Source organism: Rhinatrema bivittatum, chromosome 4, assembly GCF_901001135.1.
Source record: "Rhinatrema bivittatum chromosome 4, aRhiBiv1.1, whole genome shotgun sequence".
NCBI classification, from domain to species: Eukaryota; Metazoa; Chordata; class Amphibia; order Gymnophiona; family Rhinatrematidae; genus Rhinatrema; species Rhinatrema bivittatum.
In genome coordinates this window covers 382279449-382295508 of record NC_042618.1, presented here as the reverse complement: position 1 = coordinate 382295508, position 16060 = coordinate 382279449, and the positions used below count along the sequence as shown (strand labels likewise).

Sequence of the window (16060 nt, the reverse complement as noted above, 5' to 3'; positions counted from 1 at the left end):
GTGGTATATAGAATCCTGTCCTACATTTGCCATGAATAAGTGTTTGAACTTGACTATTGGGGTTGTTATAACCACTGCCAGCCCCCAAGGAACCCTGGACCCATTTGGCCACTGACTTCATCACTGACCTTCTCCTCTTAAGTGAGTGGTGGATCGATTTTCTAAGATTGTACAATTCATGCCCCTCCCGGGTCTCCCTTTGGTGCCCGAACTGGCTAAACTCTTCATCCAATGTAATCTTCCGTCTGCATGGGCTTGTCTTCACATCCTCTCAGACTGGGGAGAACAGTTCACAGCCTGCTTCTGGAAAAGCTTGTGAAAGAAGTTTGGAATTACCTTAGATTTCATCTCAGCTTACCATCCCTAGAGCAATGGGCAAACCAAATGAGTAAGTCAGAATTTCAAAGCCTTCCTGTGAGCCTCTGTGAACCAGCGACACGATAAATGGCATCCCTCTTCACATGGGCCGAATTCTGCCACAATAACCACATAAACAGTTTCACTGGGTCATTGTCCTTCTATACAGTATTCAGGCATCAACCCTGTACACCCAAACCTGTTCCAGTTCCCATAACTTACCCTGCAGCCAACTTAATGGGGGGAGAGAGTTCCAGGTTCTCTGGCAGAGGATGCACCACCCCCTGAAGCAAGTGGCAGAGCAGTTCAAGAATCAGGCAAACAAGAAATGTCGCCAGGCACCCCAACTTAAACCTGGTGACTTGGTATGGCTCAGCACAAGGAACCTATGCTTAAAATATCCTTATTAAAATTTGCACCGAGATTCCGAGGGTCCATTCCCTATCGAGCGAAAATTGGGCCTGGTGGCCTACAAGCTTAAGGCACTTTTCACTCCTCATATCCACGATGTCTTCCAAGTATCCTTGGTAAAACCTGCAATTTTTCTGGCTGGTCAGACCACCCCTCCAGCCCATGGAAGTTTCAACAGAGGAAGACACTCAATATTAAGTCCACAAAATCTTAGATTTATGGCAGGTCCAGAAACAAATCCAATATTTAATCTCCTGGAAAAACTTTGGGCCTGAGGAGAATTCTTGGGAACCAGCCTCTAATCTGCAAGCCCCACAACCACTAAGAGATTTCCACAGGAAGGTCCCCAGGAAGTCCAAGCCCAGAAGATTGGGGAGGGGGCTTTGATGGGAGAGTACTGCTACATTTGGAGACTCGCAGGAAGTCCCTGTGAGCCACCTCACTCATCCTGGGATTGCCGGTGTTTGCGGCAGAAACGCCACCTGCATCCAGGCCCTGCCAGGTATGGCTTGAGACTCTGTCACATTGCCTCTCCTCCATCCCTCCCAAGGTGCGTGCACGCCCGACACTCAGACATTTAAAAGGCCCGAGGCGGGTATCCAGCCTCGGTGCCCTTTAACATCACATGTCCTCCGGTATATAAAGCTCCCTCGGAAGAGCAACAGGCGCCTCAGCAATGGGTCTCCTGCATTCCACAGTGCATGTTGCTCCTGCATTCCTGGTTCCTGTTTGGTTCTTGTGTTCCCGGTTCCTGTTGTTCCTGCTGTGCTTCCTCTTCCAGCCTTACCTCATCCAGCCTTGCCTTGTCTAGTCCAGCCTTGTTCATCCAGTCTCATTTCATCCACCCTTGTCTCCTCACTCCAGTGTTGTCTGTGAGTCTTTGCCCGTCCCAGCTTGATTTAGCTTCGGACCTGACCCTGTTTGCCTGCTGCCTGGACCTGACCTCTAGCTTTGGACCTGACCATGTTTGTCTGCCACCTGGACCTGACCTCAATCTTTGAACCTGACCACATTTGCCTGCTGCCTGGACCTGACCGCTAGCTTTGGACCTGACCATGTTTGCCTGCTGCCTGGACCTAATCTCTAGCTTTGGACTTGACCACATAAGTCTGTCACCTGGCCTGACCTTGCCTTGGCCCCAGATTCTCCAGCCTGCTGCCTGTCTGACCCCAGCATACCCTCAGACTCATGCTCACCTGGGTGCCTTAGGGACACACCTAGGCCCTGCTGGCCTTCAGAACCCAAGGGCTCAACCTGCAGGGGAGATGAATAGTATAGGTGAAGCTCCAGCCTGTTCTGTTACAGGGCGCATTCACCGGCTGTAGACATAGGGCTTGTAAATTTTCCTACACAGCAGAGTAACACCAGAGCAACAAGGGCTCACAACCCACATACCCATCATACAAACTCAAAGCTACACTGTCTCAATTATTCCTAGACTCACCCCCCCCCCCCCCCACTTACCAGAAAATGATTCTACCATCTAGGCAAGCCTTGTGGGGTGGTGCTTTAGGGATGATATTTCCCTCCTAGCTGCTAACCAAAAGGACAGGGACCTAGGGCCATCTAGTGGAGACCAAGATGTCTCTACAGATGTATAAAGATTCCTTGTCTTTGGCAAACTAATTCCACATTTTTCCCAAATGTTCTGCAAGTCTAAAGAGTAAAACACCGTTTAAAAAAAGCAGCATACTAAAATAATTAAGAGTTTTATAGTGTCATAGGTCTCCTAGCAAGCTATCTCTCTCCACTACAATCTATCCTAAATTCAGCTGTGCGACTTATCTTTTGTCAAAGTCACTACATTCACATAACTTGTCTTCTGATATCACACTGCATTGACTCCCTATCTGCTCCCATATATAGTTCAAACTCTCCTTTCTCACCTACAGATGCCTTCTGTGCAGCACCTCACTACCTCTTGTCTCATATTTCTCTCTACACCTCTCCTCGTGCACTCCGTTCATCAGACAAATCACTCCTGTCTGTGCCCTTCTTCTTTTCCTCCAGTTTCCACTCTGGATTTCCACCCGGCTGCACTGTGTGCTTAGAATAGTTTTCCTGAACTGGTGTGCATTGCTGCCTTATCAGGATTTAGAATAAAAACTAAGTATTCAAGTGCAGTAGTATAAAGCCTGTCCTCTGATCGAGTGCAACTCAGACAAAGAAAGTGGATATGATTTCCCAGCCTTTAAATGGATGTGCTCACAAACTAGATACAAAGGGGTAAATAATCAAAACTGTGTACCCAGGTGCAAATTCTGCAGGTATTTTTAACCTGTAGGGTTTGCAACAAATCAAAAGTACGTTGCTTTGATTAATGCCCACTGAAAAATTACTTGCAGAGATTTGTGCTTGCTTTTTCTATGAGTAATTTTTATGCACAAAAACACTGGGATAAACAAATTTAAGCATGCTATTCTTTTCTCCTTGGCTAAGCCCAACAAACAGCCACACAAGATGGGTGAAGTCATCCGATGGTTCAGAGTCAGGTCATTTTTTTCTCATAGCTCAGAAAGTTCCACTTTGACTTCTGAGAATGCATGGGACTTCTCTTGCTAGCATCTCCACACTTGATTTTGCCTCAGTCTATTTTCGTCTACTCAGCAAACAGACAGGAAAACTTCTCTCTCAGTGTCACTGCATCAAACAGAGATATTGACAGAAAAAACTTCTTCTAAAAGGAAAGGAAAAAACACATTTAAGAAATATTAGAAATGTAGACACCAAGAGTGCAATATTCTGCTGCAGAGTGACTTGGCTAGTTAGCCAGATAAACTCATCCAGCTAACTTATAGGGTCATTCATCAAAATGCATTATGGTGTTGACACACGCGATAATAAGGCTAGCACATGGCGTGAATGCAAATTTTGGGAAGGGGCAGGATTAGGGAGGAGTTTGGGCGGGATTTATGAAAATGAGGGGCAATACACCAAGTGATAGCAAAATGCATGCTATTGCATGATTTTAACTATACCTTTTTTCCTGGCGTTAAGCTGTGCGATATGACCGAAACAGCCATAAAACAATTCATGGTAAATTTTGCGAATTGCATTTCTGGGCTTGGAAGAGGGGAGGAAGAGGGAGAGAGAGAAAGAGAGAGAGCCTCTGGGGAAGCCCTCACAGTATGCAACTATTTATATGCCTATAGGAGTGGCATCTAATAGCTCGAGGTGATGTATTGGTGATGGTTTAAGGGCCAGTTTCTCATGCAGAGTGAGATGTACGAACAGCACAGTATACCTCAGTGAAGATCTGACGTCATTTGGAGTGAGGAAAAAAGTCTCACAAAGATTAAATTTTGTACTATGTTATCTCACCCTAGCTTGATGGTACCCTGTTATAGAGCCCATCAAGCTAGGGCGAGAAAACATAGTAGAAATTTCATCTTTGTGAGACTTTCCTCACTCCAAATGACATCAAATCTTCACCGAGGTGTACTGTGCTGTTTGTATGTCTCACTCTGCAAGAAAAACTGGCCCATAAACCCTAAACCACCACCAACACCTTACCTCAAGCTAATAGCTGGCCTTATTATAGAGATATAAATACTTGACTACTATGAAGGCCTTATAGGTAGATAGTCTCAGTTGCAGTCAGAATTATTACAGTGTGTAAAAAGTTTACCATACTACTAATGTGAAGTGCTATGGTGCAGTAATTCTAAAATTTTCATAAACAACACTCCTTTTTCTTAATGCAGGCATTATTATAGCATTTTGATGAATCTAAAGGTAAGTTTGTATATTCAATGACAGCCCTAAACACATAACTTCATAAAAAACAAGATAAATTAAGTTTGAGGTTCAGACCAGCTGGAATAATGATGTTTAATCAATGAATCCAAAATTGTTCCTTTTGAAATAGTGTAATAGAACAATCTCGTCCTCATCATCCAGGATATGTATCTATGACACAGAATCATAAATCATTAAAAGAATGATTCAGTTCCATTCATTAATCAACTGAATGAGCTGTTGTCCATTGATTCTTGATATGTTCAATCATCTGCACGCCAACATTCTGTACTGTCTTGCCAAGATAGGCTTTATTGCTTGGGAAGATGATGATATAGACTACCCCTGATGTCTTACAATCCGTATTGTAATGTAACTTAATAGTGTATTTAGCTGAAGGGACAAACACTGTCCCCGAGTGCAAAGATATTATACTTATGGTGCAATTTTTATTTTATTATTTATTTTTATTTTAAATCTTTTCTATACTGTCGTTAAGATTGATACCGTTACAACGGTTTACAGTAAGGCACATAAAAATAATGATGCTAAAATATATCAGTTTACACAGGTGCCATAATGGTTCGGTAACATAGGGCCTGATTTACTAAGCATTTTTCCCATAGACACAAAATGGGAGAAAAGTCTAAGTAAATCAGGGCTACAGTTTGTAAAAAATATTAAGTGGTAAATGTGACAAATCATGTCCAAATCTCTCTGTATCAGTTTTGAATAGAAGACTAGCTTTATAATTGTTTCTCACAGGACAAGCAGGATGGTAGTCCTCACAAATGGGTGACATCGAGGATGGAGCCCTGTACGGAAAACTTTTCTGTCAAAGTTTCAACAAGCTTTGACTGACACTGGCACACTGGGTGCACTGAGCATGCCCAGCCTGCAATTATCCCTGTGAGCCACAGGTGTCTCCCTCAGTCTTCTTTTTTCCGCTCTGCAGTCAGCATAGCGGTTGGAGCTCTGTGAGGATTTTTTTAACTAATTACCTCATGGAAACACTTAACTTTTCACTTCAAAAAACACTTTTCCCTGCACAGGTCTCCCTCCGCTCGGTGAGTACTAATTCTTATTTTTCGGTCGGTTCCTGTCACTATCTTAAGGCTGTTAACTGACTGAAGCCTTCCCTTCCCCCATTTTTCAGTTAGCTTTAAACAGCTTGCGAGTATCTCTGTGACACTCTGCTTGCTTATGCTAGTGGGGTAGGGATTTTTTCCTTAACTTTAGGACCTCTGTAGCTTCAAGTCCTTCGTTCCCTGGTACCCTCACGCAGTCGATACCCTATCGCTACTCCGGGACCCTCCTAAACCGCCCTGGGCTTTTATATGTCATCAGCGCCCCTCCCCCCATGGTGCCCTGATGCCTTTATCCATGTTTTTTGCTTTTCAGTGCTACCAGGCTTTTTCCTCCTACGCACTGTTTTTTTCCTTGGGCTTCCTCGGTGCCGTCCCTACCCGGATGCATGCCATTGACGCACACGCTGTTAGTCACTGCCATGCATACTCGGGTCGCCGCCACCGCTGCCCGAGACACTTTTTAACGATCCCAGGGTCACTTCATCGATGCCACCCCCCCTTTTGGGGATGCCATCGATGCCCCATCCTCCCCACCGATGTCCAGCCCTTTTCCATCGGTGGGCATCGGTGCCACATCGATTCGTCGGTGGGCATCGATGCCGGATGGTCCCCATCGGTGGACATCGGTGCCGGATGGTCCCCATCGATGGACATCGGTGCCGGATGGCTTGTCCGTCGATGGCATTGTGCCGGATGGCCGTCCGTCGATGGCATCGGTGCCAGGTCCTTTTGCATCGATGGACACCGATGCCCAGGTGTTTCATCCATGGGCATCTATGTTAGAATGCATCCATCGAGGGCAGTCGATGCCAGGCTGCTCCCATCGGTGAAATTCGATGCCCAGGTGGGTCCCATCGGTGGGTATCCATGCCGGCTCGATTCCGTGGATGGGCGTTGATGCCAATGCCAGCCTTATGGCTGGCATCGATGCCCATGCCGATTCCAGGACTGGCGTTGATGCCGGGATGGAATTCATCGACTGGGAGATCCATGCCATCGATTCCATACGTGTCCATATCGATGCCACCGACACACGTGTCTGGGGCACCGATGCCATGTACACTTGGAAATCTGAGTCTGTCCAAATCGATACCGTCAACGTCTGTGGCCCTATAGTTGATGCCCGTGGCCATGCCACAAACGGCATAAATGCCCGCCTCCATGCATCGATGCCCTCGACACCTCCGTTTTCCTTCGGTGTCCTTGACGCCCTATTGATTCGACTTCGACTCAGTCGATGCCGGTATCTTTTTCAATAACGGCAATGTTTTTCGATTATTCGATTCCACATCGTTTCAAAGATACCTATGCCACTGCTGTCAGTGCCCGTCACTGTCATCATTCTCCTGGCCAGTCATCGACGATTTTTCATACCCATTTTGATGATATCCTCGAAGCCCCTTAGGTTGCCTTCAATATCGTCAATACTGACATAGCACCGCCACATAATACCCTCGCCTCCTCACATTGCTCCACGCTTTGGGTTCTTTTTTAAGCCCCGTATTAGCTTAAGACACTCCATTGTGTCAGGAGCAGAGCAGGCGTGCTGACAGTTCGTCATCGATCGCCTTCCAGGACGACGAGGGCTTCCATCTCGGCGCTGGGGAAAGACCGGGCCGAGCACCGTGGCACCCATCATCGCCGACATCGTGATCGTCCGCCGCTGACGCCATCCAGCACATCGGTGCCATCCTTCTCCAGGCTGGACAACGCTCGGGCAGAGCGACATCACCACTGCCATCAGCACTGTTCCTACAGTTTTGGCAGTCCTTGGTGATCCAGAACTTCCGGATCCAGGTCCGACAGCTTCTGCATTGGCGTCACGACACATCGAGCCGCTGTGACGAGGGAAGGGAACATGAGTTCCGTTAGGGCTCCTCTGTTCCTGGCGTGCCCCACCGTCAAGTGGTGTGGGACTATGGCCATCTGTTACACTTAGCAGTCTAAACGCCACTCACGCCTGGCCTGTCTCCTCTGTACCTGTGCCACCATACCGGGTTTCAGAGCGAGATGGACGTTTACGTCCCCGGCCTTACCCTCGAGGACTCCGGAGACCGTCGGAGTCAACAATCTTCACCGGCTCGTCTTGCGGCGATCCACGTCGGATGGTAAGTACCCGCTTCGGCGGCATTCCCATAGAGTTGTGTTCTCCCATTCGGACCGTGGTTCGAAAAGTTCTGGGTCATGTGCCTTTTAGAACTGTATTAGTGTCACATATCGCTATGTTAGCTATGTTAGCCACAATATCAGGAGAACCCCTCTATCTTCTTGGGATTGCAGCAGGGCTTCTTCTCTTGTCAGTAACAAGTCCCTGTGCCGACCAATGCTCTGACTCTTGGTTCCCTCCCAACCAAGGTCCAGCTGCATTGGCTGATCTGCTAAACATGAGATTCAGCAACCATTGCCCCATGTACAAGTCCACCTTGAGGCCTGGCCACAGGTCTCAGTGTCTCCTTGTACAGCATACAGAAATGCGGGTACCACTTACCGCTCACACACCTGCAGGAGCCTACATGATATCCTCCATTGGGACACCTCCTGGTCTCCCATCTGGTCAGATATCAGAGCGGCCACCCCACCTTGTACCAAAGTCCCGGTACACTCCCCCAGGCGCTACGAAGTGCAGAGGGGAGAAGGGAGGGGGGTTGGGGAGTTTTAATTGCACTATTCTTTCTTTTAACAGAAAATAGTTACTCTCCGCACATCCTGGACCTAAGAAAATCCAACTTTCTTTAGACGTCACAGGTACAATGGTATCTTTGGTTACCATCACTCCATACTGCAGTAAGTACATTATTTTAATGTTTCTATGTGCTTTATGGTGAGTCAACATTACAACCCCAAGCTCTGCCGCTGGCACCAGCTTCGGTAAGTGAACTGTCTCTTGCATCACTGTTGGTGAATGCTGTTTTCTCTGCGGAGTGTAACATCATTCACTTTCCTTGCATAGACTACTGCTAACCACTTTCAGTACATGCAAGGAGCTCTCACTTTTTTCAGGACTCACTATACATTTACTAACTGGGATTACTGTCACTGCCATAAATCCCTTCTGTAACACTTCTGGACACCACAGTCTTAAGACCCTCTTGTCCAGCATGCGCACAGACATTCTGATACATTGTTATATGTCCCTGCGCATATTTTCCATAACCTCAGCCTTTCAACTTTTCATGGTTGGGCTATGGGGTTTCTTCCCACTATGCATTTTTCTCATAATTCAAAACTGCTATGGGTTATATTCAGTGACATTCTATACTCAATGGACCTAAGTGGTTTCATTGCTTTCGTCCCTGATTCTTATCCCAGTTCGAACTAGGACCTAGTCTCCTTCGACTCATGCTCGCAATTCCTTAGGGTTATAAAGTTTCTCCTGAAAGCTGTCAACCCATTATGCATCTATTGCACTCCAGCATAGTTTCTCATAAACTTCCTGGACGTTGCACCCATGAGTTATGCCCTTATGCCTTCCAATACTGCTTTTGCAACAATTCTTTGTGCATACAGACAGACAGCATAGGGACAATGTGCTTTCCAACTCATAAGCACGCATTACCTCTTAGCTGCTCTGCTAGACAGCTGCGCAGCTCTACCCTTGGCCCTTGTTCACTTCATGCGTCCTTGGGCCACATATCTAAGAGATTTAATGAACGCTCTATCAGACCTTCTCCACGTAGGTTCTATCCTCTCGAATGGTCTCAATTACATGTGTACAGGGCAAATCTTTTAACGCTGAGTTTAACTAAACTTTCCTCGGCGTCTGCATCATTCCATACGATGCACAGGTTCTGCTCCCTGCACATGTTTCCTATGCGTTCCCTTAGATGCCTTTTCTTCCATCAAAGGCCTCTTCAATATATCTCTTCTGCTGCCTCTTGTAGCCAGCATTCTTCTAATGTTGAACTGGGATGGGGTTCAGTATTCTTTTCCCCACTCCCTGACTGAGATCAGTATGCTTTCCCATACTTCTCAATCCATCATATCAGTAACCTTTTATTCTCTCACCAGTCAGTCCCAAATCATAGACTTACTGATGTTCTTAGGTTCTGGTAGCGTCACAAAACCTTCTAAACATAAATCTTGCCGTTTAATATGGCAGGCTTTACCTCCTGACGCTAAAAAAAAAAAAAAAAAAAAAAGAGGTATTACCCCTTTTACTTTTCCACCATTTTTTCTTACTCCCTCGGATTCTGTTCTCCAGACATCCTCCACATAGATACACCTTTCTCTTAGGAGGTGTATCGTTTTGGGAGTTGGGTTCCCGTTTTCGGTAATCCTCTCTGAGTCGGCTTACCATGGATTATCCACTGATCAAGCCGCCTCTATTTCTCTAATCACGGAATGAACATATATATTCTCCTTATAAGTCTCATACATTCTACGTTTGAGCCTTTCCATTCCTCTCTTCCACAGTTTGGCAAGGGAACTTCTTTCCCTCTTAATGTCATTCCTGCCAGCAGGGTCCGTGAGTTATGCACTCTTTCCATACTCACCTGACTCCGTTCCTCTGCCACTGAGTAGTTCTACACATTCAACTTTCTATCCTTTTCAGGTAGATGTTGTATCTCCTTTCCTCAGGAAATACTCTATTAATTTTTCCTAACCTCTCTCTCTCGCCCTAGGGAGAGACTGGGTTTTCCACATTCCTGGACAGTAATGCTGCGCTTACATTCTATCTACATTGCACTGCATTCCATGTGAATTCCACTTGACTCTTTCCTTCATGCAAGGGTCAAGCTGCTACTTCCAGTGGCCACACAGACCTAATCCTTCTGATTAAGTGGTCTATATTTCCTTTCCTACCAACAAGCAGACATTTCACTACAACACTGTGGGTATCCACATACTGTTGTGTCCGTCTTAGCCTTAACAGCTTCCCTTTGGTTACTGCTGCTTGTACTTTTTTATCAGGTTGCAGCCTGGAGTCCTCTCCATACCTTCGCAGCCTATTATTGCTTACATTTGACTAGCCGGCATGCTCCATGTTTGGCCAGTCCGCCTACTCTTACTTTTTTCAATTCACTACCCAACATCCTTCCACGAACCCATTATGGTGTTGCGGATGCCCTCCGTTCCCATTTCCACCTCAGTCGTTACGCCTTTGCGCATCTGCGGTGTATCTGGTGCATTCCCGGGCATCCTCAGCTCGGTACTCACCCATTTGTGAGGACTACCATCCTGCTTGTCCTGTGAGAAAGCAAATGTTGCTTACCTGATGTAACAGGTGTTCTCACAGGACAGCAGGATGTTAGTCCTCACGAAACCCGCCCGCCACCCCGCGGAGTTGGGTCTGTATACTTTTATTTTAGTTTCGCTTGCGCTTTTTAGCTATAAGACGAGACTGAGGGAGACACCTGTGGCTCACAGGGATAATTGCAGGCTGGGCATGCTCAGTGCACCCAGTGTGCCAGTGTCAGTCAAAGCTTGTTGAAACTTTGACAGAAAAGTTTTCCGTACAGGGCTCCATCCTCGATGTCACCCATTTGTGAGGACTAACATCCTGCTGTCCTGTGAGAACACCTGTTACATCAGGTAAGCAACATTTGCTATCTTTATCCTAGTGATGAACGAAAAAATAAAAATGAAAACTACACACATAATAATTACGGTGATGTGTGTGGGTGTTCAATTGTTTGTACCTTGCACTTCCCTGGGTTCTATTCTCCCTTCTCTTTTTGATAAGCTTGTTTAAAGAGCCAGGTTTTTAAACTTTTTCTAAAGGTTTTGCTGTCTCTTTGTAATCTTAACTCCAAGGGCATGGTGTTCCATAGTATGGGTCCTGACAAGGATTGCACCCTTTCTCTTACTTGTGTTAGTCTTGCTGTTTTGATTGATGGAATAGTTAGGAGTGCTTTGTTGGCTGATCTCAGGTTTCTGTTAGGGATGTGTATGCGAAGGGCTGTGTTCAGCCATTCTGCTTTTTCGTTATGTATTAATTTATGTATGGTGCATAGTGTTGTGTACTGTATTCTTTGCTCAATAACTCAGCCAGGGTTTCGGTGATGTGGTCTCTTTTACTTTTACCGGTCAAAATTCTTGCAGCTGTGTTTTGTAAAATTTGTAGTGGTCTTAGTGATGTGTATGGTAGACCTAGTAGAAGGGCGTTACAATAATCAGTGCAATTACCACATAGTTGATGTTGACCTGCCACCCTCTGTTCCCCTAGCTGTTCATTAAAATCAGATTTGACCAGTCTTTCTCAGGTTCATACTGTGAGTATAAGCCATGCTTGGGAATTCAGAGAACTCAGGTTGAAGTTGCAATATGTGCCAGTGGCTCAATATAGCTTGATGTGCTGCATGTACCCATGCTGTAAAAGGTAAAACACATGTCAATTTCTGATCATCCTTAGAGGGGCTTGGCAGAAAAGCCAATTTTAGTGGAAGTATTTCACCCACAAATTGGCTTTTTGAGTCTCATTTTTTTTATATCTTCTATTAGCAAACAACTCAATCATGATCTGTGCTTGATGTTGAAAATTCTCTCTAGACGTGCAAATACATGACAGCCTTAAAAACTGGGTAACTGGAAGACTGAGTTTTAAATTCCTTGGATCAAATGTCAGCAGACTCTTACAATCAGTGGGCTTTTGGAAGAGATAAGTCAAAACCATCCTCACTTTTGATAAGTCAAATATAAAAAAGAAATCTAATGTTCATGAATGACTGCTGTAAACTTCACATTCGGGTATAAATTATTCAGCCAATCTACAAACTGTTGAAACACTAAAGCAGATCATCTCCAAAAAATAAAAATGTCTGTATAGCATTTCCATATAAGATGATGTCTCTGAAAAGGTTGATTGTTAAATTTATTTATATTCCACTTTTTGGCACTTCAAAGCAGATTACATTTAGGTACTGTATTTCCCTATTCCCAGAGGGTTTACAATCTAATTTTGTACCTGAGGCAATGGAGGGGAAAGTGACTTGCCTAAGGTCCCAAGTAGTGACAGTGGGATTTGAATGGTGGTTTATAGACCACTGCTCTAACCACTAGGCTACTCCTCTTTTCCGCTTTATTTTAAAATGGCCCATATATAAGTTCACAAAACCTGGGTTATTCATGGTACCCATTGAGGTACCTTGTATTTGTTGAAAGAACTGTTTATCAAAAGCAAAAAGTTTTTTGTCAATGCAATTTCCAATACTGGGTCAAAAACTGAATAGGAATATGGTGTGGATGTGGGTTTGGTCTAAAAATAAGCTAGCAAATTCAATAGCTTGCTGTTGCAAAATGTTGGTGTGTAAGGATTCTACATCTAACGTAGCCAAAAATGTGTCTGTTATGTCTTGATGAATTGTCTCCAACTATAAAATTATAGCCTGTGAATCCCTTACGTAGCACATCAAGAGTGCGGAGTAAATAGCACGAATACACACACACATATACACAGACATAAATATGAATCCCAAAATAATATAATGTGTGGCGATACAATATAAACTGTTCAATACATATATCTATTGCTTTATTTGTTTAAAGGCCAATAGGAAAGGACATTTGTTTGAACAATGTACTCTTATTCTGAAAAGTTTCCATTTTCAAGGGTAAAATCCTTTTTTGCCCTGGAAATGGCTTTGAATATTGCTCTTGTATATGTGAAGAATTATACAATTTCAGAATACATTTATGGAGTATATGAATGGGGAAGATTGAAATAGGTTATCTCATCTTTTAAAGCAATTCAGTTACCCCTCTGCATGGAGATACAAATGTATACCACATATAGAAAGAAAATAATAGAAAAGGCATTTTAATTTCTAACAAAGTGTTGTCCTGGCATTATTTATCCTTTGCTTCCTTAGTCTCACTTTCCTGCACATAATTATACAGTTTAGCCTTCTGTTTGGATATATATATATTTTTTTTTTTATAAAAGGTATGTAACAAACACAAAATGGGAGAAACTCCTTAATACAAGTATATAGAGCTTAATATCAGTTACTACTACTATAAAATAATATGGCATGAATACATCATTACTTGTGACTTAATTTTTCTAGGTTTTTCTTCTTGTCTAACGATGAAATGCTGGAGATCTTGTCAGAGACTAAAGATCCACTGCGAGTTCAGCCTCACTTAAAGAAGTGTTTTGAAGGCATTGCTAAATTAGAATTTCTCCCCAATATGGATATTAAGGCAATGTACAGTACAGAAGGCGAGCAGGTGGAACTAATTGAGATCATTTCAACCTCTGAAGCTCGAGGAGCTGTGGAAAAATGGCTTATTCAAGTGGAAGATATGATGCTGAAGAGTATACATGATGTCATTGCTTGTTCGAGAATGGTATGTTTCTTAGCATTGCTATAAGAATATATTTTCTCCCAGTTCAATCCTTGAGTCTGGCCTTCCATTCTCTGTGTCGGCTGGGGTTGGATCCTAGGGATGTTGCAAAGACAGGTTTCACAGTCCTCGTTCCCCCCCCCCCCCCCCCCTGGAGAGAGTCTGGGACATCGTTCAAGGGTGACACTTGTTGCCAGATTCAGGGACCATGATTACAGGGATGGAGTTCTGGTGCATGGTCCCCAGCTGAAGGACTATCACTGTAATGATTAAACCAAATTTATTGGGGGTAGTGTGAGATAGGGGAAATATTCTTAGGCAATTGTGAATGAAGGCTCATGGTGGCAGGATCCCAGTCCTTATTCCAATTGAGTTGGATGCCCAGAGGAATAGGGGAAACTGCCAGATCAAATAATTATTTTGAAGAATCAGTGGCCGGATGTGCACCAAGGAGGACCTGGGCTCGATTCGTGGATGAGGTCTTCCATTCCCTTGGCTGGTTGGGACTGGGGATGCTGTGCAGGCCCCTAGGAAGAGGAAATCCCAGCCACCAGGGAACAGGAACATCTACTGGCCGAATTTAGGACCCATGATTGCAGAATTCGAAAAGGAGCTCTGGTGCATGCCATTCGACCAAGAACTATTTCTTAGCATTCAGACAGGGTAATCCATGACCAATGGGTTAAATACCTCTACCAGCAGATGGAGTCGTAGGAAAGCTGACGCAATGGTATATATACCTCTGCACTGACATCAGCCCACCAGTTAGACTGTTTGTATTTTTAGTCAGTCAATAAGGTAGCAGTAGGTAGTGTGTTTATTTTTTAAAAGTCTGCAGAACTAAGTGTTCTCCAGACTTTTAAAGAGCTGAGTGTTTTATTTAATAATAACTGAGTGCATTGTATTGAAAAACAAAAATAAAATCACAACCCCCCTCCCCCCCCCCACAAAAAAGTAGCCAGAAGCTAGAAATAAGCTAGGAGCAGTATATACCAAAGTAAAAAAGTTGAATAGTTCAGCTCAGTTACTCACCTTGGAAAGGTGTTGAGGTAGTGTGATTAGGTTTGAATAGGGAACAACATTTGTTAATCAAGGGAGCTGTGAGTCACTCAGGCTGACTAACTAAAGTTAGACTGTTTGTATTTCCCAACCCTCCCACCCCTCGCCCACCCACCCCAAGCTCATCCCTTAATTTATAGGCAGGTGCCACTTGCACAAAAAAAAAAACAAAACCCCATCAACAAAAACTTTATTGAGAATTCGATCAGACCCCAGTAGGCCACTACCAGACATATAGTGAATTCACAAAAACATTTAAAGGAACTTAGACACATTCCTACTCCCATAGCAACCTAAAACTTAACTAGGAACTGATCAAAATTGAGATGAAGGCAGCAGTCCAGCAGCAAGAGGGGGGCTTCCCAGTCTTTTGCATCGAGTGTCACATGTATGATTTTTTACCCACCGGTGAGAAGTTGTACATGTGCACGCGATGCAAAGAGCTCCTGGCTCTCAGAGAACGAGTCCGATCTCTGGAGGCTAGAGTGGCAGACCTGGAGGAGCTGAGGGAGACAGAGAGGTATATAGATGAGACCTTCAGGGACATAGTAGTCAAGTCCCAACTTCAGACTGGCAGCCCTGGTGCTGCCTTGGAGGAAGAAGGTCTCATAATGGGAGAGCACCAACCAGGTGTAGCAGGAAAGGATCCTGTAGCAAGGACCTGCTCTCTAGGTGATGCATTGTCCTCTCGCACTGAGGATATCTCTCCAAGGCCTACTGCCCAGGAGGGAAGGGTTAGGTCGGCCGTCATAGTTGGTGATTCAATTATTAGGAATGTAGATAGCTGGGTGGCGGGTGGGCGTGAGGATCGCCTGGTAACATGCCTACCTGGTGCGAAGGTGGCGGACCTCACGCGTCACCTAGATAGGATTTTAGACAGTGCTGGGGAGGAGCCGGCTGTCGTGGTACACGTGGGCACCAACGACATAGGAAAATGTGGGAGGGAGGTTCTGGAAGCCAAATTTAGGCTCTTAGGTAGAAAGATTAGATCCAGAACCTCCAAGGTAGCATTCTCTGAAATGCTCCCTGTTTCACGCGCAGGTCACCAGAGGCAGGCAGAGCTCCGGAGTGTCAATGCGTGGATGAGACGATGGTGCAAGGAAGAGGGATTCAGTTTTGTT

At 44.8% G+C, this 16060-nt stretch overlaps 1 protein-coding gene across 1 annotated transcript in view; it reads left to right on the top strand.

The window, feature by feature from the left end:
• The window catches only part of DNAH12 (dynein axonemal heavy chain 12), a 1160754-nt gene that overhangs the window by 498267 nt on the left and 646427 nt on the right, over nt 1–16060 (top strand). Inside the window, 1 exon segment of the mRNA XM_029600929.1 lies at nt 13601–13883. Coding sequence (XP_029456789.1) covers nt 13601–13883 — 283 coding nt within the window.